Consider the following 19,890-nt stretch of genomic DNA (forward strand, 5'->3'; position numbering starts at 1 on the left):
TTGAGGTGCTGCGGCGCGAACGGATGTTTTATTTTCTGCTGGTCGTCGTCCGAATCAATCATGGGCAGAAGCTGCGACGCCCATCCCTTCTGGTTCTCTGGCCGTTACGCTGCCTTTTGTGAACCGTCGTCATGCAGGCCGTCTCTGGCTCTATCAGAACAAGCATGCTGCTGCTTATCAAAATTTGGGTAGGCAAGTGCGCTTCACCTTAGCTGGTGGTATTACGGAGCTGCCAATTGACCATCAGAGGCAAGGCAAGGCAAGACGGGAAAGTCTGATCGAAAAGACGGGACGCAGGGAATCCCAACCGCCCTGCGAAGCCTGCGAAGGTTTTGTCTGTGTCTTTATTCCAGGGACTTCCATTCACGGACTGGAAACCGCAGGCCCCCCGCCTGCAACTGCAACAGCCCTGCCTCGAGGAACTCAGCTGGCTGGCTTCGTCCCAACGACAGGCACATGGCATGAGTCCGAGGGTCAAATGGCGGTGGTGCTATCCGTACGGATACTGAATCAGAAGGAAGAAAAAAAAATTCACAACCGACCATCACACAAGCTAAACGGGGCAAACCCACAATTCCATCACTTTTTTCATCGCGCTCTCTGGCCCCCCGGCAGTAACGCTAATCGCCGGCGCATCAAGCCTGGCTCTTCCCTGTAGCCTCCTAAGCTGGTCCTGGTCCTGGTCCTGGTCGACCTGTTTGCTGTCAACAACACAGGGCACCTAGAAGATCTAGTACCGGAGACAGGATTGCCTATGAGCGGGACAGAAATGACCGCCTGCAGAGGTAGAAAGCAGAGAAGGCCCAGAAGGTAGGTATGGAAGGTCGTCCGGCGCAGGTACCGGTACCTCCAAGTGACGGAGGGGGGGTGAAGACTTACCACCTTACCACGCTTTTCACCTGGCCTACCACGAACACAACCTCATCCGGTATCCACTTCCTCCCATGTCCCCGTCCCCGTAACCGTCCAGGCCCATGTCCGCATCCACGGGAAGATAATCAACTCCCTTCTTTTAATCTTCCATCACCTCCCTACCTTCTGCTCTCCTTTCTCAAGGTAGTGATCCCTCAACCCTCGCTGGAGAGTCGAACCACAACCCTCACTCGCCCTGCCCATCGACTCTTTTCCCAGGACGAAGTGCGCCAGACGATTTTCTCTCATCGTGCGCTGCGCTTGAGTAGAGCTGACCATTCTCTTTGCGCCTGGAGGTGGTGTTTTGTGTGTGTTTTCCCCCTTTCCACCTAGACGACCTCGAACCCGAAAACATCGATACCCTCCACCTCGAATTCGGCCACAACCATGGAGTCCAACGCGACTACCTTCACCTCGGTGTTGGCCAATGCCAAGCTTGGCAATGTCAATGTCCCTCCCCAGATCGACTACATGATCGAGACCGTCACCAACGCCAGCGCCTGGACCATTCTCTTCACGCTGTTGGCCCTCGCCGTCGCATATGATCAGAGTGAGTCGCGTGCTCCGGGTCGCAAGTTGCCATGTTCGACCATCTAACCAGGCGCAGTCAGCTACATCACGTCCAAGGGCACCATTGCCGGCCCTACCTTCAAGATGCCCTTCATTGGTCCCTTCTTGGAGTCCGTCAACCCCAAGTTCGAGGAATACAAGGCCAAATGGGCCAGCGGTCCCCTCAGCTGTGTCTCCGTCTTCCACAAGTTCGTGTCCCGAGCTCTCATTCGCACACATCGATATCTGACCACCCTAGGTTCGTTGTCATTGCCTCAACTCGTGATATGGCCCGTAAGGTCTTCAACTCCCCCGGATACGTTAAGCCCTGCGTTGTCGACGCCGCCCACAAGCTCCTTGGCCCCACCAACTGGGTGTTCCTCGACGGCAAGCCCCATGTCGACTTCCGCAAGGGACTCAACGGCCTCTTCACTCGCCAGGCCCTGGCTTCTTACCTGCCCGGTCAGGAGCAGGTTTACAAGCAGTACTTCCAAGAGTTCTTGCAGACCACCAAGAACGCTGGCGACAAGCCTGTTCCCTTCATGCCGCATCTCCGTGATCTCATGACGGCCGTTTCCTGCCGCACCTTTGTCGGCTTCTACATCTCGGACGAGGCCGTTCGCAAGATCTCCGCCGACTACTTCCTCATCACTGAGGCTCTCGAACTGGTCAACTTCCCCATCATTCTCCCCTACACCAAGACCTGGTACGGCAAGAAGGCGGCCGACATGGTCATCGCCGAGTTCGCCAAGTGCGCCGCCAAGAGCAAGGTGCGCATGGCTGCTGGAGGTGATATTACCTGTATCATGGACGGCTGGGTCAAGTCCATCCTGGACTCCAAGAAGTGGCGCGAGGCCGAGGCTGCCGGTTCCACCGAGGGTCTTGAGAAGCCGACTCCTCTTCTCCGCGAGTTCACCGACTACGAGATCGCCCAAACCGTCTTCACTTTCCTCTTCGCCTCTCAGGATGCCACCAGCAGTGCTGCCACTTGGCTCTTCCAGGTCACTGCCCAGCGCCCTGATGTTCTTGACCGCATTCGTGAGGAGAACCTCAAGGTCCGTAACGGAAACCGTCATGCCGAGCTCAACATGGACCAGCTTGAATCTTTGACCTACACCCGTGCTGTTGTTCGCGAGCTCCTCCGCTGGCGCCCTCCTGTCATCATGGTGCCATACTTGGCCAAGAAGCCTTTCCCTATCACCGACACGTACACCGTCCCCAAGGGTAAGCTTTTTGTTTCGCATTCTTGGGAGTCTTTCTGACAAAACCTAGGCGCCATGATCATTCCCACCGTCTACCCTGCGCTCCGCGACCCCGAGGTTTACGACCGCCCCGATGAGTTCGATCCCGAAAGATACTACACCGGCGATGCTGAGGCCAAGGGCGCGAAGAACTTCCTCGTTTTTGGCGTTGGTCCTCACTACTGCCTCGGCCAGGTCTACGCTCAGCTGAACCTGGCTCTAATGATTGGCAAGGCGTCCATTCTGATGGACTGGGTGCACCACGCTACCCCATTGTCTGAGGAGATCAAGGTGTTTGCGACCATTTTTCCCAAGGTATGTTTGTCATGTTCTGAAGGGGAGCGAAAAGGATGCTAAGAAGTTTAGGACGACTGCCCTCTGACCTTCAAGGAGCGCGCATAAAGTATAAAAGCTCCTTTGTAGGTGTGCAAAGCTAGCTTTGCTGACTAGGCTCATCCAATGAATGTGATGAGTGCGGTGTTAGAGTGGTTATACGGGATCACCGCTAGCGCATCCCGTGGATGACAGGCGCCACAAAAAGGCTGACGAAACAGGAGGCTCGTAAAAGACGAGTCGAGATTGGTCGACGTCGGTTGTCTAGACTAAAATTTGTAATGAACGTTTGTATATACATAATACCTTAGGCATGGCCTCACGGCTGGGCGATTTCGGCATGTTGTCGTTTCCAGGGACCACGAGTTCCGGGAGAGGGGGGTAGGCCATCCTGTCTGAATGATGCTAGAGAGATAGATTCAGAGCAGCGCCAATGACACGCTTTCAAAGTTATGTCGTATCCGAACCGGTGGTTTTTGTGCTGTCTTGGTGCGATTGACATCATTCTTCTCGCAGCAACCGGCCACCTCTGGCGGCTCATTTCCCAACGAGGCTACCGAACCAGCCAGTGCCTGTGTGAATCCATCACCAGATCCTTGGCCCTGAGAATGGCGATGCTTCGGCTGTCAAAGTTGGAAGGACGTCTGGAACAGAATGTCTTAGTGCGAGCGAGGTCGGGAGGTGGGCGCGTCTGCTCAAAAACGCCGAATCGAATGAACCCCGGTGACATCAGTGGGGACGAACGGACCCTTGCTGCACTGCAGTCGAGCGGGCACTGTTGTCGCCGTACCTGGATCCAGTAGCAACCAATCGTCTGAAGCTCCGAAAGTGGCTACCAACACCACACACACACACAAACCACGTCCGTGGCCGGCGCCCATCCAGAAAGATCCGATACAGTATGTCAGCCACAAGAAGGGCATATTCGAATGCGCTTCGCGCGAGTGGCCGCATCGCCGCGCCCGCTGGCCTCGCAAGACAGGCTTTCGCCATTGCTGCGTCGTCGTCGAAGAGCTTCCGGCCTGCAGACTGCGCAACGGCGAACCGGTCTCTCGCGGCCATTGCGCCAAGATTCTACTCTTCAAAGTCTGGAGCGGACGACTACCATGAGATCTCGGCCACGGGTAGCAAGCTGTGGAGCTTTGAGCAGATGGAGAAGCTTGCCAAGGATGGCAAGCCAAACGTGGTGATTATTGGTATGTAAACTGTTTGTGGTTTCCCCCGTCATCTCCCACCTCTTACAGATCTTGAGTGTCATCACGATGCAGGCTGCTGACAAGGGCGATCTATGGCCAGATGCCCGTGAGCCTGGCGAGCTTGTGCAGACGGGCTGCATCCCCGGTGCCATCAACATCCCTGTTGGGACAGCGCCTCAAAGCTTTCACATGACCTCGGAGGACTTTGAGGACCTACACGGCTTCAAGCGCCCAGGCCAAGACCAGGAGCTGATCATGTACTGCAAGGCTGGTGTGCGTAGTCGGGCGCTGGCGTCACTGGCCAAGGAGGCCGGATGGAAGAACGTCGGGGAGTACCCTGGCAGCTGGCTCGACTGGGAGAAGAACGGGGGACCGGTTCAGAAAAAGAAGGAGCACTAAGGAGTGATGGGTGAAAGTCACGGCTGGTTTGGCATCAAATCTATGGGCCATGTCTATGGGTTGCGCGTAGCATAGACAGTTGCATTCGGGTCAATCATGATATTCGTTATACAATAATGGTACATGTGGTGGTCTGCACCAAGCCGGATGACGCGGCAATGCGCGGCAATGCCCAATTCCCAAATTCAAACCCAAACAATGACGATGGATCTTTCTCTTCCATTTGATCCTTCTAACTGACTCTACAAACACAGGAGGGAGGACAGAAGGCACTCGAGCTCAGTTCAGAAGAGTTGAGGGGGTTGGCCTTCAGCGGGCGGCGCAGCGGCGGGAGGCTGTGCTGGGGTGCTCGCGACGGGGCTTCCATGCGCAAAGAAGAGGATCTTGATGGCCAGGGAGAGGCCGAGGTGAAGCGCGACGACGACGATGAGGAGAATCTTGCTCGTCTGGTGGTCTGTAGCACTCAACACAGGGTAAAGGTTTCGCAGAAGGAAAGCGACAGACATGCCACAGCCGACGGCGACGAACACCCAGTTGAGGATGTTGATGGGCGACCAACTGATGAGAGCGACAGGAATCCAAATGAGATTGGCATAGCCATAGAGGGCCCAGCATTCAAGGAGGTTTGCAGACTCGGACCCGAAGTAACGGAGAGCGACGTATAGGCCGACGGGGACGAAGAGGGTGTAGCCGTAGATAAGGCCGGCAGCACCTGGGGCACGAAAGGTCAGCATGTCTGTGCAGATACGAGATAGTCGTTGGATGTTGAGACTCACCACTCAGAAGCTTGAAGTCGTAGGCAAACGGCCCTGTACCGGTGCTGGAGAGGTACTGGCTGATGGTGCCTCCAAGGAAGAGAATCAAGACGACTGTCGTCGCAATCCAAAAGGGACCGTATAAGTCGGGATTACCCTCGAGAACATCAAGGAAGTTGGCTCGGGGGAAGAGCGCGGCCCAGCAACGAGACAGGACGGCTGACGTGTCGACATCGAAGTACTGAGCATAGAAGTTCAGGCTCCACAGGAAGCGCTTCGAGGAGCTCGAGGAAGCTGTCGCAGGAGGAGGGAGGCCAGACGCGGGTGGCTTGCGACTGCCTGGTGTTGTGTCTGCGAAGTTCGAGGTGTGAAATTCGAGGTCGTCTTGAAGATCGGTGTGACCGAGGTCACCCTGCGAAAAAAATCAGCAACCCGGGTTGGAGTGGAAGCGAGGGATGAAGCTCTCTACCTCATCGTCGACATCTACAACAGCATCGTACCCGGAACCTGAAGGCATAGCTGCTGTACGCAAGGCGGAGAACTCTTCGGAAAGGAATGAAACTTTAGGTGACAACCTGACGAAAGAGGCATGTACGCGCGCGCCGCGATCGTCGTTTGTAGGCCCTGAAGTCGATGTGTTCCGGAATCGTGAATGTCCAGTGTCTGGAGCTCGGGAGAAGCATAGGTGTCGTAATCCCACGTATGCAATTTGGCCCTGGACACTGCAGCTCCCTGCGTGACCGGCCCCACCAGGAACATCCTCCCTGCACCGTGTGCGCAATGCCCACCCGCATATACTTGCGACACTACGCTGGATAACTCAATAACCCCGATTTATGCATGGAGCCAGACGTAACGAGACCGACTGATGGATGGCAACAGACACTTTACACATCAAGGTTCAAAATCGCTTGGGTTTGAGGCTCTGTTATTTTTGTTTTCTACGGTGCTGATCTTCATCGTATCATCAATGAAGTATGCCAGTCGCCATCCCGCATCCATCATAGTACGTCTCTCATGCTCGTTAGCATCTCCATGCAGCACTCAGGACGCCCCGGGCGCTCTCGCCATACGATTCAGCCTCCGATCGAGGACGGACGGGTTTGAGGTAGGGCGACCAATTCAGTTTTTATTCGAAGAACTGCTTGCCGGTGTGAAGTAATGCTACCACAAAGCCCGATGAATCAAGGAAAATATTTTCATCCCTGCCATCCTCTCCAGAATGCCAGAACCCGTGACGCCGCATCCGTAATAAATCGTCTATTTGAGCTTCTTCTTGGGGCGGAGCTGGTTGGTGTGACCGCACTTGCGCTTACGGCAGTTGGTCGCACGGGGAGGGAGACGAGCCTGGGCGGTGTTAGATGAGTCGGTCGAGGGAAATGGATCCGCTGAGCAGGCGAGGACCACTTACGTAGCACTTGCGGCAGATCATCTTGTCGCAGTTGAACTTGGAGGCCAGAGCCTTGAGCGAGGGCTCGATGATACCACCGCGGAGGCGGAGGACCAGGTGGAGGGTGGACTCCTGCGCAAATTGTCAGCTCCCGTTTCGTTCCGCGTCCAGCCCTCATATCCTTCATCGTCGACATTTACACCTCCTCATATCCCTGCGAGAGTGAAATGCGGTGTTCCACTAACCTTCTGGATGTTGTAGTCGGAGAGGGTGCGGCCGTCCTCAAGCTGCTTGCCGGCGAAGATCAAGCGCTGCTGGTCGGGGGGGATGCCCTCCTTGTCCTGGATCTTGGACTTGACATTGTCGATCGTGTCGGAGGACTCGACCTCAAGGGTAATGGTCTTACCCGTCAGGGTCTTCACGAAACTGTAGCCACCATCGTCAGTCCATCGGCGTTTTCGAGATAGCGGTCGTCGCACGGAAGGAGGGAATCGCGGCGGGTAAATCTTGTTTTCGGGGGTGCTCACATCTGCACTGAAGGTAAAATGTTAGCATCACCGTCAATCGAGCGACGCGCGCGCGCCGACGTCCGTCAGGAGGGGGTGCCCGTGTACTTACTCTTGCCGACCTCTCGCGAACTGGCTGTTGTTACCGAAGAAGTTCTGGTGATCGCGGCAAACTGATGGTGGGGCGGGCTTGAGAACGGTGTTCACGGCGAGAGATCAAAAACAAAAAGCCCTAATTAGGGCACGCGGTAGGTCACATGGATTACGGATAGGCGGGTGCAGGTGCGGTCGACCCCAAAGCGGGTTCCCACCCTGTGCAGCACTGTGGGAACAACCGTAGCTCCCAGAGCACCGCCCTGCAACACTACCCAGCCAGCCTACCTAGGTAAGTAGGCACCTCACTTAGGTACTTGCCTACACTACCTACGGCGAAGGCCCCCGACCTCAGCCCTGCGGCAGGCCACTGTCGCTGAGACCGCTGCAGATACCTGAGGTGAGGTAATCAGCGTACCTATTCGCACTACCTGACCTTGGTAGGTAGGTTGCCTTCCCTACATAGGGTACCTAGGTCGGGTATCATGGATAGATGACTTCACATGTGAGCTCGTTAACCCTGCGTTTGAATGTTCCCATGTCATGCCCTGTACAAAGGCGCAATTGCTCTAAATGTCGTGAATTCCGTGGATGAATCTATGGTATCTTGGGTATCAAAAACCTCTTTCCTCCTTGCCCCCCATTTGCTTTTCAGCAAAGACTGCGTGCACAGCCATCAGTCGTCTGGCGTGGGCAGCCCGCCATCAAGCTCTACGCTCATGGCTGATCGGGACCGCTCACGACGTTCACTTGCCCCTCTGCGTTGCTCTCTTTGCCAAACGAGGATGTTTGCCTCGAGCATGTTGACGGCTCGCAACAACATACCGACTGACAGACCAGAGAGACGACCAGCAAGCCGGAAGAAATCCCTACCCGCAGGGGGCAGATCATCCTCGGACCTGTAGGAGTATTGTCTATTCTTCTTCAGACCCTCCTCTTCCATTGTTTCATGGACGGCGAACGACGCAGCCCGTCCTTGAACTGTGCGTAGCCTTTCCTCTATCTCATCTTGAGGGGCCTCAGATGGCGGCTGCTTGGGCGGCAGTTCATCAACTGGAAAGTATCTGGCGAGCACTGAATCCTCCGCTGGTCGTAGTTAGTCATGCAACCTAGAGCAATTAAACGTCCGAAGACTTACACTGTGCGTCTGTGAGCATTGACAGCTGAGTAAAATACTCATCCAGCTCTGTTTGCCCCATCGACGTAATGTGTGAAGCCGTTACACCAAGGTAATCAGCGGTGGGAACAGTTTCTGGGGCCAATGCTGGCGCCATGGACGCCCGCCACTCATCCCACTTGAAGTCTGGTATCAAGAAAAGCTTTCCTTCTTGCACCGGTGACTTGGATTCCTCGAGGGGGAAGCAGTGGATGGTCGTGAGAACAATGACGGCAACAAGCAGAATTTCAGGCTGGTGTATAAGTCTCAGTCGAGACTTGCCTAATGGAAATTCATACGGCAGGTTGACGATGAGTGGTATCCTGCGAGCAACCGATATCGTCTCAACTACTGGCTGTCAGCAACGGCACGATAGCCATACCCACGTGAGCCTTACTGGGCAGTCCAAGCTCTCGGACGTACTGCAATGTCATCAGGACGTCATTTAGGGGAGGGAAAACTATGCCGTAGTTGGAATTAAACGACAGAGCGAGACTCAGTACGGCAGCATGCAGCTCCCCATGATCAAATTTGGCCAAGTGTGCTGATTTCAATACAGTTGAATAGTATGCTGGTAACCGGTCACGCATCTCTTGGGGCAGTTTTCGATACTGGTCATATCAGCAGACACTCTTAACGCCATTGACGCTCAAGCTTACACTATGCTTGTAGGGAATGTTTCCCGCCCTCGCCCACCTAGCCAAATCTCCTGTCCGTGTCGGCATTCTGAGAAGCATGCACCCAAGAAAGCAGAGCGCCAGAGTATCCATCAGTCGCGGAGCGGGCCACTCGCTCCCACTCTCGGTGGTCCAGTTCTGTGCTCCCTGTGTGCGATTGCTAAGTTGCTCGTCCTGCGAGAGGTCGATTTGGGAGCTGAAGAGGGAGAGCTCGGCCTCTGAAGCAGAGTCGTTCTCGACAGCACTCGCGGCTCCTCGTGTGCGAAGATCCCAAAGGTCGCGAACTACAGTCTCGAGCTCTCCCTTGTGACCTTTGACGTCGACCAACCACATCACCTGTTCCCTCAGTATGAGTTGAAGGCATTCGAGATACAGATCTCGTGCAGGCGGGCCGGTGAGGACACGTCGCACGCGCTCTTTGATTTGCTTCTCTTTCCGGGAGACTTTTCCCTTCTGGCCAAAGTCTTCATCACCGAGATCGAACTCAACATAGCCCTGAGGTATGGATCAGCTCTAGATTTTGACATACATTGAAAATAATCACCAACAGACCTCGAGCTGGTGGCCTTCTTTTGCACAATATCGAAGACCATTCTCCAAATACCATTTTCGTGAACCACAGTGTTCGCAACGCTCCCCTTTGGGGAATTTGTGCAGTTCCCTGTTTGGGGCCATGTTGTTGTGGTTGGAGGTTGAGTTGCAAAGATGAGTATCGGGCAGAAACTTAACCCTGTCGGAGAATATAGGACAGTGCTCAACCGGTTTTACCTTGATTCGACAAGATCAATTAGGCAGACGACCAGACTGCACCTTTCCACAATCTTCGTGATTGCGCACAACAGGGAAGCAAATAAGGTTACTGGCGAACTGAGCATCGTTTCAATTTACTACGAGCCATAGATGAACGAAAAGAGTGAATTTTGAGACGCACGGTGCACCAACTGTAGACCTGAACTTGAAGTTGGGCATGTTTTGATAATTTCACATCAGTATTACCCGGTTCCAGCTTGATCCGGCAGCTTAAGAGTAGATTCACATAGAGACATATTTGCGCAGATTGATGAACACAAGACACTGTAAAATGGTAACGAAGAAGGGACCACGAGGTGGAGGAAATGTGCCGCTTTTCTATCGGACAGATCTGTTGCCACCGCGAAGCTCTCCCAATATTTTTCACCTATCCCATTGCTAGTCTGGTCGTCATAAGAGTCTGTGAAACAGACCAAAACAAAGGAAAAAGTCGTGCGACGTGTCTTGCAGTTGTCGAGTTCGCGTAATCAGTATCAATTCCTGTCCAGATAGTCCTCTACGCAACGATCGACGGGGAGCTCGCTGATATTCGAGGCGCCAAGAAATATCTGTAGTCATGCTCCCGATCTGCCAACATCTGCCAACAAGGCCGCACGGAGTGAGCGCTTGTGGAAGTCATTGTCTGTTGAAATAGTTGAGTTGCGACGCTTAAGCCTGCTTGGGGGCCTCCTTGGCCTCAACGGCAGCCTCCTCACCCATGGCAGTGAGAATGACAACGTCTGTTGAGCTTGCTGTCAGCAACTGTTCTCTTGAAATATGGGAGTTGATGTGTCCTTACTGGTGTCCTTCTCGTCAACCTTGAAAAGCTTGTTGATCTTGTCGCCAATCTCGCCGTCAGGGACGCGGACGTCGTCCTTGGTGTCACCGTCGTCGTTCATGAGGGAAAGGAAACCATCGTCGGAGATGTCAAGCTGAGGGTGTACATGTCAGGGGACGGGATGTCATTTTTCAAATTCGCAGTATAGATCGGGACTTACGAGCTGGTACTCGCGGCGCTGGACGTTGGGGACGTCCATGTTGTGGGTGGAGGGGCAGAGATCCTCAAGCTTCTTGCCAGTGAAGATGTCGATGGCGACCAAGTGAACCTTGGCGTGACCGTGCTTGCCAGTCTTGGAGGTAGACATGTCGACGATCTTGCAAGGGCGGCCCTTGATGACGACGTGACCGTTCTTCCTCAGAGCAGAGCACTGCATGGGGTAGGTGGCAGACGCGCCGGCGTCGGCGGACTCGAAGGTGTGATCATGCTACAGAACCGGCGTGTTAGCATACTGAGGGACGCTTGGATGAATACAACGAAAGACAATCTAGAGAAGATGGAAAGTCGAGTGTTCGCAGTCGGCGGTTCGTGGTGTACGGGTGTGCTGCGCTGAGCCGTGGTGCGTCGATGCAGCCGCGGGGCTCACCCAATGCGGGGTGGTTGTGGTTGTGGATGGTGGTTTTTTCCTTCGCCCGAGCAACAACAGCGGTGCAGCGCAGCGCATGCGACCAGCACAAGGACAGAGACGACAGAACAGAGATATCAGCTTGCGCATGTGCTTACCTGAGAGTCGTCGGCCATTTTGAAGGATTGACTTGAAGAAGATGTCTAAAAATCGGGAACGGAGATGTCGACGGATCAAGGGCGATACCCAGCAAAAACAACTGCTTTTATTTTTGAGGGGGGGGGGGAGAGTGTTGTGTAAAGGAAGAAGAGCGGGCTGGAGGGGGGAACGGAGGGGAAAAAGAGGGAAGGCGAGGCGGGAGTAGATAATTTTTTTTCCTGGTTTTATTATTGGGTTTTTTTTTTCTTAGGTCCAGATTCGCGCCCCTCTCCTCTCTCCGACCCTTTCTCACGGGTGTGCAGGCGGGCTGTGTGGGACACTTGCCAGCGTAAAAAAAGGTGGAGTGTGGGCTTTTTTTTTTTTTTTTTTTTTTTCCTCTTTCACCTCTCTCCTCTCAGCATCTGCCACCGCTGACCACGCACAGCACCAAGCTCACAGCAGTCGAAATGTCTATTTCTTGACAACCTAGGTACCTGGGTGTGCTGGGTAAGGTAGGTCGAGACTGCGGTGGTGGCCTGCCACTCTGAGCACCTTAGTGTGAGCCCCTCTGCCCCTCACCTCTGCCCCTCCTTCGGCCACTGCAGCCCAGCCTTCGAGCGAAGGACACTCGGGCCCCCTTGGCCCTCTGCTTCCCGCCCGCAATCATTCACCGCAGGCACCTGCCGGTGAGGCATAGGGGTTACCTCGCCGCAAAGGTAGAGTGCGAGAAGTCGGTCTAAGTCATGAAGAGCCGTCCATGTCCAATGACTCCACGCCGAAAGGTCATTTGGTGCTTTTCTAGATTTGGAGTGCCCGGAACAAGCCCCTCGTTCTGAGGCTGACGAGATACAAGGAATCTCGGCGAGATACGTTTCGGCGAGCCAGCAATGGACAATATAGCTACTCACTAAGGTGCCTACGTGGTACGCGGGCGCCTGCCCAAAGTCATCGAAGCTGTCGGGTACGTCCAGCTCCCGTGGCGACAATACCTCACAGTCCGTAGCACTCATTTTTGGCGCTAATGCCGCCTAACTAGGAACCCGACTGCTGCCAACACTGGCCAATTCAGTCACCCTGTCCGAGCCTCCACTGTCTACGGGGAGGCCCTGAAGGCGGGAGTGATTTGCACGGTATGCGCTCAACATTTCCACCAAACGTGGTCATTCTCGTTGCGCCCGTATATTGGTACCGTGTAAGTATTCATCAATGCCTGCCCCTCCTTTCTGTGCATTGGCATCGGGTGTGTGCGTTCCTCTCGTCTTTTGTGTGTGAAAGCATAGAATCCGCCTCGTCGGAATCAGACAGAGGAAACCGCAAGAAAGCCACAACGGAAAACAAACACGACCTGTTTCTACATCAGTAGACAATCCCACATACCCCTCCATTGATGTCTCTGGAATTGTTGGTTACCCGAGAAACGTCGCGGATTCTGCACAACATGTGTGATGCAGCATCTTCGTCCCTCTCCCGGATACACTTACGCAGTTTGGATGCATCAATGACCTGTTTTTGCGCCTGTCCAAGTCCTGCCCCGCACGTTTGCTTCAGTGCTCCCGCACCGTCGGCCTTCCAAAACGTTGCCCCGCACTTTCAACCTCTGGGCGGGACTTCATCAAGAGAAGCAAACATCCGAACCCCTGCCGCGCCACACTAAGCTCTACGATACGTACTCTTTGTGGCTGAAGAGCCTGAGCTGCAGATCATCCAATCAGAACACATCACCCTGCAGGAGATTATCAGCCTTGTCGGCTCCCGGTCAATATCACAGGTCTACGTATCCTGAGTGAGCCAGCTCGCTTGCCCCCTTCCACGTCCCCCCCATCGACTGCAATCCTTCGATGTCATGGTGTACGACCTCACCAACCGAATCGCTTCGTAGCCTCTTCCCACCGCAAGCCCATCATGTGGCTTGATCGGCTCGCAGCCCAGTCGAACCCGTCTCCGTCACCGTCGCAGCCCGGCAGCCGTCCCTACTCTCCCCTGCCGCGACGAACCTCCAACAGTCCCTATGTCACCTCTCAACGACCCGGCATAACGCCAAGAGGCTCTGCCCTCTCCCTCGTTTCCAATGACTCTTCCAACTCGTTTCTGGCCTCCCGCAAGGTCAACGGGTCCGGCCTTAAGCAATCGCAAATTACCTACGAGGGGCCCGATTCGGTCGAAATCCTGGGCCGGATCCTGGACACCCCCTCATTACCAACACCCGGCGTGAATGGTACAGCCGGGACCATAGCTGAGAAGGATCTCGAGCTCCAATTCGACTTTAATGGAATGAATCTGCGTGAGCTGGCGAGCTCCGACACCACGGCTACGGACGATGCCGATGGCTACCGTCGGCAAACCGCAGAAGAATGTAAGAGCTCTACAAGCTGTTATTCTTTGCGGCCAACCTTCCGTATGCTGACCCCACGCGCAGATGAGACTAGCAAGGCCCAATTTGAAGATCTGCATCGGTCCATCGCAGCTTGCGACGGCGTTCTCAGCTCCGTCGAGACGAACCTGACGAGCTTCCGCAACGATCTCGCGACAGTCTCCGCAGACATAGAAACTCTGCAGGCCCGCTCGACAGCCCTCAATGTCCGACTTGAGAACAGAAGAGCAGTGGAAAAGGCGTTCGGACCCGTGGTTGAGGAATTGAGCGTCTCCCCCCATGTCGTCTCCAAGATATCGGAAGGTCACATCGACGAAACATGGGTTAAAATGCTAGCTGAAGTGGATAAACGTGCCACAGCATACAAGAAGAACACAGCCAGTCCGCGGCAGAGTAAAGCTTGGGCTGACCTCGGCCCTCTATTGGAGAAGCTTACCATGAAAGCCATCGAAAGGATACGAGACTTCATTGTCGCCCAGATCAAGGCGCTCAGGTCCCCCCACATTAATGCCCAGATCATCCAACAACAGAACTTCCTCAAGTTCAAAGAGCTTTTTGCATTCTTGCACAAACATCACTCAAAGCTTGGTGAGGAAATCAGCCAGGCTTACATGAATACCATGAGGTGGTATTATGTGAATCAGTTCACTCGATACCAGAAGGCTTTGGAAAAGCTGAAACTACACACGTTGGATAAGAATGACGTCCTTGGACACGAAGAAACATCACGAAGAGCCACAGTTTTATCTGCAACAAAGCCGGTCGGTCCGCCGCACGATGCTTTTAACCTGGGGCGCCGCATCGACCTCTTGAAGACGAGCAATCAATCCGCGATATCATCTTACTTGGCCGAGGAGGACCAGACGACTCACTACCTCGAAGTTCCTTTCAGAAACTTCAATTTGGCGCTCATTGACAACGCCACTGCAGAGTATACCTTCCTAGCCGCCTACTTCTCACCGCCGCTTTCATTAGCAGCAGTGTCGCGGCAATTCAACTACATCTTCGAACCGACCTTCGCTCTCGGTCAGACATTGACCAAGACGTTGACCAATGAAACATACGACGCTCTGGGTCTACTTCTGTGCGTCAGGCTCAATCAGCACTTGGCGTTTGAGCTACAACGACGCAAGATTCCCGCCGTTGACAGCTATATCAACATGACTACCATGCTCCTATGGCCTAGGCTACAGGTTGTCATGGACCACCACTGCGAGTCGGTCCGGCAACTCACCAATACTCTGCCCACTAAGCCCAAGGCTGCGGATCAGAACAAGCTGTCTGCAGCGCCTCATCTTGTCACCCAAAGATTCGGCCAGATCCTGCAGGGTGTCTTGACGCTCAGCGCCGAGGCGGGTGATGATGAACCCGTGGTCACTAGCTTACGGCGGTTGCGTTCAGAAGCGGAAGCCTTCTTGACTCGATACAGTCAATCCTTTGGAGACAAGCGGAAGCGTGAGCGGTTTTTGTACAACAACTACTCGCTGGTTTCGACCATCATCAGCGATGTGAGTGGTAAGCTGGCTACGGAACAACAGGAACATTTCGAAGAACTCAAGACGGCATTCCAGGAGGGTGCTTAAAATCACAAACCATACTGTTACGGCGTGGGCTGGCATGGCGTCGGGTGCGTAAGTCAAATGGGATATCATATGTGCGGTAGCTTTTCTCTACTACCAGGGACTTTAAATTTACACGCGGCACTTTTCCCTGCCCGTCTAAGGTTCAGACTCTACCAAGCATTGTCTAGAAGGTGTGTGTCCAGTTTGTTCCGTTTGTCCACTTCGCATACCAGGCAGCCAATTCTGCGATCGGGCTGCTGTTGCGGCGCAAATATACTGCCACCAGTCCGACAACAACAGCTAAACCTGCTGCTGCTGCTCCCTTCCTATACGCCCAAAGCGTTCTTAGTATCTTCTGCCGGCGTTCCAGGGCACGGAGCTCGGCCAACTGCCTCTCGAAAAAGCTATATCCTTCGTCCATTGTCTGCTTCGCGCAGACTTCGACGGACCGCGCTGTCTTCAGTGAGCTCGCCTTTGATATCCGCCGCCATGCTGATAGAGTCTCGGGAGGGTACCGCTCGTACAGCACAGTAGTGCTGGCGATCAGCGCCTCGAGATCCATCTTCTGCGGAACCTTGGATAATATCAGGTGCAGCATGGAAGGGTCGTCTTCGTCATTGTCAAAGAGCTCGTCTCGCCGATTCAGGACGATTTGAGCGAACATATAGACGCTAAAGACCGGCTCCCGAGTGAGGAGGATGTCGAAAAGGCGGGCGATATCACGATATGCCTGGATATCGTGGGCATACATGGTAAGCGTACCGGCTAGGGCGTAGAAAGGCTCGGTGCCGGAGAGGTGTCGCTTTAGCTTGGGATCCGCAGCATTCAGTATGTCAGGAATCAGACGCAGCTGCGCAACGGTTGGCTCAAGGTTTGTGAGCATGAAGTCGCGAATGCGAAGGACAGAGAGGCGGGACACTAGACGGGCACGCCATGGCGGCTCCAGTACGAGAAGAAACACCTGGCAAATGTCGTGATAGCCCTGAAAGTAGCACAGGTACGGATATCGTCGGAGGACTTCGGTAATCAGATCAGATAACTCGCTCTTGTTCTTGTCGAGTTCGGCGTCAGACTGGTCTATAGGTTGGGTCGTCAGCTCATGGACGGGACTGTCGGGCCAAAACTCGCTTGGCCGTCTTCGCAAGGAGAAGCGTACGATTGGGGTAGTAAATGAAGGCTCTATTGACGTCGAGCTGGACCTGGTCCTCATCCCTGTGACGCGGGAGGTCTTTCCACGAGTTCGTCTCGTCTATACCAGTCGCAATTATTTCCTTGAAGTCCTCGCTATCCGCAAGTCCGAGCAGTATGGGCCCTGCCCCCAAAATGCCGTGTTAGAAGGCTAATCAGAGGAGTTGCTAGGCGACGGGATGGCCACTTACATGCTTTACGACGCAAATCGTCAGTGAGGAAACCACCTCGTGTGCTGGCAAGGCTTCCAAGGGCCTCGACATTCCGCCATTTGCATGCTTCGAGGATATCGTCTGTCTTGCGACGTAGATGATCGGCTGCGCCGCCGTCCTTGACTTCGTCGCCAGTCGCTTTGGTGGCCATGACCTCGAATTACAACCTTCAGCGCGTCGTCTAGTCGTTGAGTATTGCTCGTCGCGTGAGCAGAGCAAGCATCCTGCAGCTACAAACTAGCTTAACTGGGAGCTCGTCGAGCTGCAAGGATGCTTTTGGTCCGGCCTCGTCGCCGCTGGTTGGTTACGCGAACCCCAAGACCCGTCGATCTCGACAGATCCGACAGGAGTAGGATGCGGGGCGCAGGCAGAAGCAGAGGTCGGGTAACTACTCGGCCAGCGAGAAGCAAATCCTGAAAGATCCAAGAGAGAAGTTACGGAGCAGGTACTCTGCGAAAGCTGCCACGATGACGGAGGACCTCCACTGTGGAGATCTGTCGCACCACTGGATCGCCGCCTGGAGGTCCTTGCCTGCCTTGCTACCCAGGTACATCTGCTGGCGGGGATCAAGCGGTCCAGGCCCTGGCGGGAAGGACATGGTACTTAGGTAAGCTGGAACGAAGGGAAACTTACGAAGTGCGTTGCATCACGTCCTCATGTCTATTACATTTCAATATCATATACTCCATCCAGTCAATGTTCAATAGTGGCAAACGATCAGCCTATCTCTGCGCCTGCGGAAACTGTACTGTCACCTCAAAAAGAGAACAACGGCACCGGCTGCAGTATGTAGGTCTCGAAAACAATGTTCGACCAAAATGACCAGCCGTGTCCAGCAACAGTCAAGAAGTTGTGTAACCCAAGTCAACATTTGCAAAGCCCCCTTAGGACTCGTTATGGACGTTACAAAGGAGCATGTAGTTTGTCACAAACGACAGATCTTGCTCGGGCTGTTGGCATCGGTTGGCTAGCCTAAGAGCGCCATATTCTGCTTCTTTGGCTACTTGCTCCGTGGGCTAGGAGGGTTGCATGAGCAATGGTCAAAAAAGTCGGCCTGCAGCAGTGGATGCAAGGTAGCACACAGCTCGCTCAGTTCGAACACAAACTGACATACGCCCGTAAGGTAGGGAGGCGGCCACGAATGCCGGTCGTCCTAGCCGCCACACTGCCTGGAGACTCCAAAGGTTTTCTACATCCACAAATATGGCGCCAGCCTCCAAGAAAAAGTGGAAGTCCTTTGCGCTTGACCTTCAGAGAAGTTAAGACCGATGCCACTGGCCGCGTTGTCTTGGCCATGTTGCAACGAGGCGAGCAACAACCGGTTGGTTCGCTCGCAGCCGTCTAACTAGCGTCAGGCAAGAGGGAGATCTCTGCCGACAAAATTATGCTGACAGAGATGACTGGTTCTTGGAGAAACGCACAACGTCCTCGAGATACCAGGGCGCCTCCTGTTGGACGTTTGCCGGAAGTAAACGCAGACGTCCGCTAGGTTGCGCGAAGCACGTCGAGTCATTTAGAGCTCGAAGTAGGCAAGGTTGAAGGCAAGCCGAGCCGGCCGGTGAGAACGGTATGGACCACTGCGACATGGATCTCAGCCAGGATGGCAGACATTCAAATGAACCTGCAGCATCTTCCCACTTCCACCCAAGGCCAGATTCCACATACGCGCAGCCAATGCTCCTTCCGACCATTGTCTGCTGCAGCCGGCTTGATACGGCGATAAGGGCCAAACACTCTGCGACTGGAGGCTGGACCGATGTATGGATATTCTCGCTTCTAGTGCGGCAACAAAATGAAGGACTGCCGAGGTCTAGTCGCCTCTGAAGCATGCCGGAATGGTTCACCGGTTGCCGCAGGTAGAAGAAACTATGCGTGTCGACAGTTGTTGGGATGAACGGCTTTTCCACTGGACGGGTAAGTGTAGGTAAGGTAGGTACCTAAGGTACCTAGTTAGCTAAACGGCCCACACACTGTTGAAACGGTGTCTTGTTAGCGCCGATTCAGACAACGGAGTGGGTGGACGGGATGACGGGATGGCGGGACCGGGTCAATCCAGGCGAACCTAGGTAGGTACCAAGGTTAGAATGCCACTTGCCAGGTCAGCTTCTTCAGCGGCCGTCTGTGTCACTCAGTGGCTGAGGGCCCTGTCTGACTTGATCTACCCCGCCGCAGGCCTGCTGAGGGAAACTACACAGCTTGACAGCTTCGTACCTACCTAAGGTTGGGGTAGGACAGTTTTTATCGATAAGGCGCGATGGGTGGGAGGGCATGCAAAGTAGAACGATTATCTGTACTGTTTGGCCAAGCTCGGGAGCACCTCGCGGCCCAACAGCGGCGTGCATGCTTCAGTCGCTTTTTGACTTCCATTGTTTCCCCCCCAGCTCCGCCTGATGACAGACACCGTGACAGCTTCCAGGGACTCAGTCTTTTCATCTCAAGAGGGCGTGCTAAGTACCAACTGAATCCAAGTCACGGCACTCCTGCACCAGTATAGCCACACGTCCGCGTGTTACTTGCCTCCCAGGCAAGGCTTTTAATTATCCGCCAGCCACCTGAGAACTCCATACTGTTTGCGCACTTCCCAAATGATGCTGGGCAGGTTCAAAGCCGTGAGTAAGGTACCGTAGGCAGACAACCTCAGGTAAGGTACCTTAGTGTAGACGCACCTACTGCCCTGGGCCCCAATGGCTTGAGAAACGTGGGGCCCCACTGGACTACACAACTCTTAAACCACAGCAACCTAAGGTAACCTCAGTCTACTCCGCGCTGACCCAACTTTCGCGCCGGCTTAAGACTACAATACATTCCCATGTCCGCTGCCCTGCCCACGGCTACACCAGGTTGCTTACGCCGGCAACAGCGTTCCATTCACCACCCGGCTTCTCCTCGTACGGCCCCATCGACGCACTCATTTACTCTGTGTAAGATTGAGAGCACTGCCCCAAGTCGAATTCGAAGCTCGGGTTCCTCCCAATTGAACTCCGTCATACCGCCCGGCGATATCAAAGGTCCTCGTCCCT

The 19,890-nt window shown here is 54.4% G+C and overlaps 7 protein-coding genes across 7 annotated transcripts; 3 read left to right on the forward strand and 4 right to left on the reverse strand.

Moving 5' to 3' along the window:
* Positions 1 to 1,299: 1,299 nt before the first annotated feature.
* Positions 1,300 to 3,104, forward strand: ERG5-0 (Cytochrome P450 61; the record flags this gene model as incomplete). The annotated part of the gene is made up of 5 exons (XM_036636691.1): positions 1,300 to 1,462; positions 1,520 to 1,670; positions 1,721 to 2,685; positions 2,734 to 3,017; positions 3,069 to 3,104. 5 exons carry the CDS (start codon positions 1,300 to 1,302, stop codon positions 3,102 to 3,104), a joined length of 1,599 nt encoding a protein of 532 aa, XP_036498547.1.
* Positions 3,105 to 3,936: 832 nt separating this feature from the next.
* CGCS363_v004843 (Thiosulfate sulfurtransferase RDL2) lies at positions 3,937 to 4,630 on the forward strand (the record flags this gene model as incomplete). Its single annotated transcript, XM_036636692.1, has 2 exons — positions 3,937 to 4,231; positions 4,332 to 4,630. The coding sequence occupies 2 exons, from the start codon at positions 3,937 to 3,939 to the stop codon at positions 4,628 to 4,630; spliced, it is 594 nt and encodes a 197-aa protein (XP_036498548.1).
* Positions 4,631 to 4,914: 284 nt separating this feature from the next.
* Positions 4,915 to 5,902, reverse strand: yip5 (the record flags this gene model as incomplete). The annotated part of the gene is made up of 3 exons (XM_036636693.1): positions 4,915 to 5,342; positions 5,407 to 5,797; positions 5,855 to 5,902. 3 exons carry the CDS (start codon positions 5,900 to 5,902, stop codon positions 4,915 to 4,917), a joined length of 867 nt encoding a protein of 288 aa, XP_036498545.1.
* Positions 5,903 to 6,645: 743 nt separating this feature from the next.
* crp-79 (Ubiquitin-60S ribosomal protein L40) lies at positions 6,646 to 9,800 on the reverse strand (the record flags this gene model as incomplete). Its single annotated transcript, XM_036636694.1, has 9 exons — positions 6,646 to 6,732; positions 6,797 to 6,907; positions 7,021 to 7,309; positions 7,394 to 7,454; positions 8,200 to 8,460; positions 8,513 to 8,878; positions 8,928 to 9,141; positions 9,190 to 9,702; positions 9,756 to 9,800. 9 exons carry the CDS (start codon positions 9,798 to 9,800, stop codon positions 6,646 to 6,648), a joined length of 1,947 nt encoding a protein of 648 aa, XP_036498546.1.
* Positions 9,801 to 10,665: 865 nt separating this feature from the next.
* On the reverse strand, positions 10,666 to 11,575 carry ANB1 (Eukaryotic translation initiation factor 5A; the record flags this gene model as incomplete). Its single annotated transcript, XM_036636695.1, has 4 exons — positions 10,666 to 10,736; positions 10,796 to 10,928; positions 10,995 to 11,261; positions 11,558 to 11,575. The coding sequence occupies 4 exons, from the start codon at positions 11,573 to 11,575 to the stop codon at positions 10,666 to 10,668; spliced, it is 489 nt and encodes a 162-aa protein (XP_036498543.1).
* Positions 11,576 to 13,439: 1,864 nt separating this feature from the next.
* On the forward strand, positions 13,440 to 15,491 carry P2 (Vacuolar protein sorting-associated protein 52 B; the record flags this gene model as incomplete). Its single annotated transcript, XM_036636696.1, has 2 exons — positions 13,440 to 13,890; positions 13,954 to 15,491. 2 exons carry the CDS (start codon positions 13,440 to 13,442, stop codon positions 15,489 to 15,491), a joined length of 1,989 nt encoding a protein of 662 aa, XP_036498544.1.
* Positions 15,492 to 15,654: 163 nt separating this feature from the next.
* Positions 15,655 to 17,021, reverse strand: gyp10 (GTPase-activating protein gyp10; the record flags this gene model as incomplete). The annotated part of the gene is made up of 3 exons (XM_036636697.1): positions 15,655 to 16,547; positions 16,627 to 16,782; positions 16,850 to 17,021. The coding sequence occupies 3 exons, from the start codon at positions 17,019 to 17,021 to the stop codon at positions 15,655 to 15,657; spliced, it is 1,221 nt and encodes a 406-aa protein (XP_036498541.1).
* Positions 17,022 to 19,890: the final 2,869 nt, after the last annotated feature.

This window comes from Colletotrichum siamense (assembly GCF_013390195.1).
Source record: "Colletotrichum siamense strain Cg363 chromosome Unknown KSG_Cg363_contig03, whole genome shotgun sequence".
Taxonomy (NCBI): Eukaryota; Fungi; Ascomycota; class Sordariomycetes; order Glomerellales; family Glomerellaceae; genus Colletotrichum; species Colletotrichum siamense.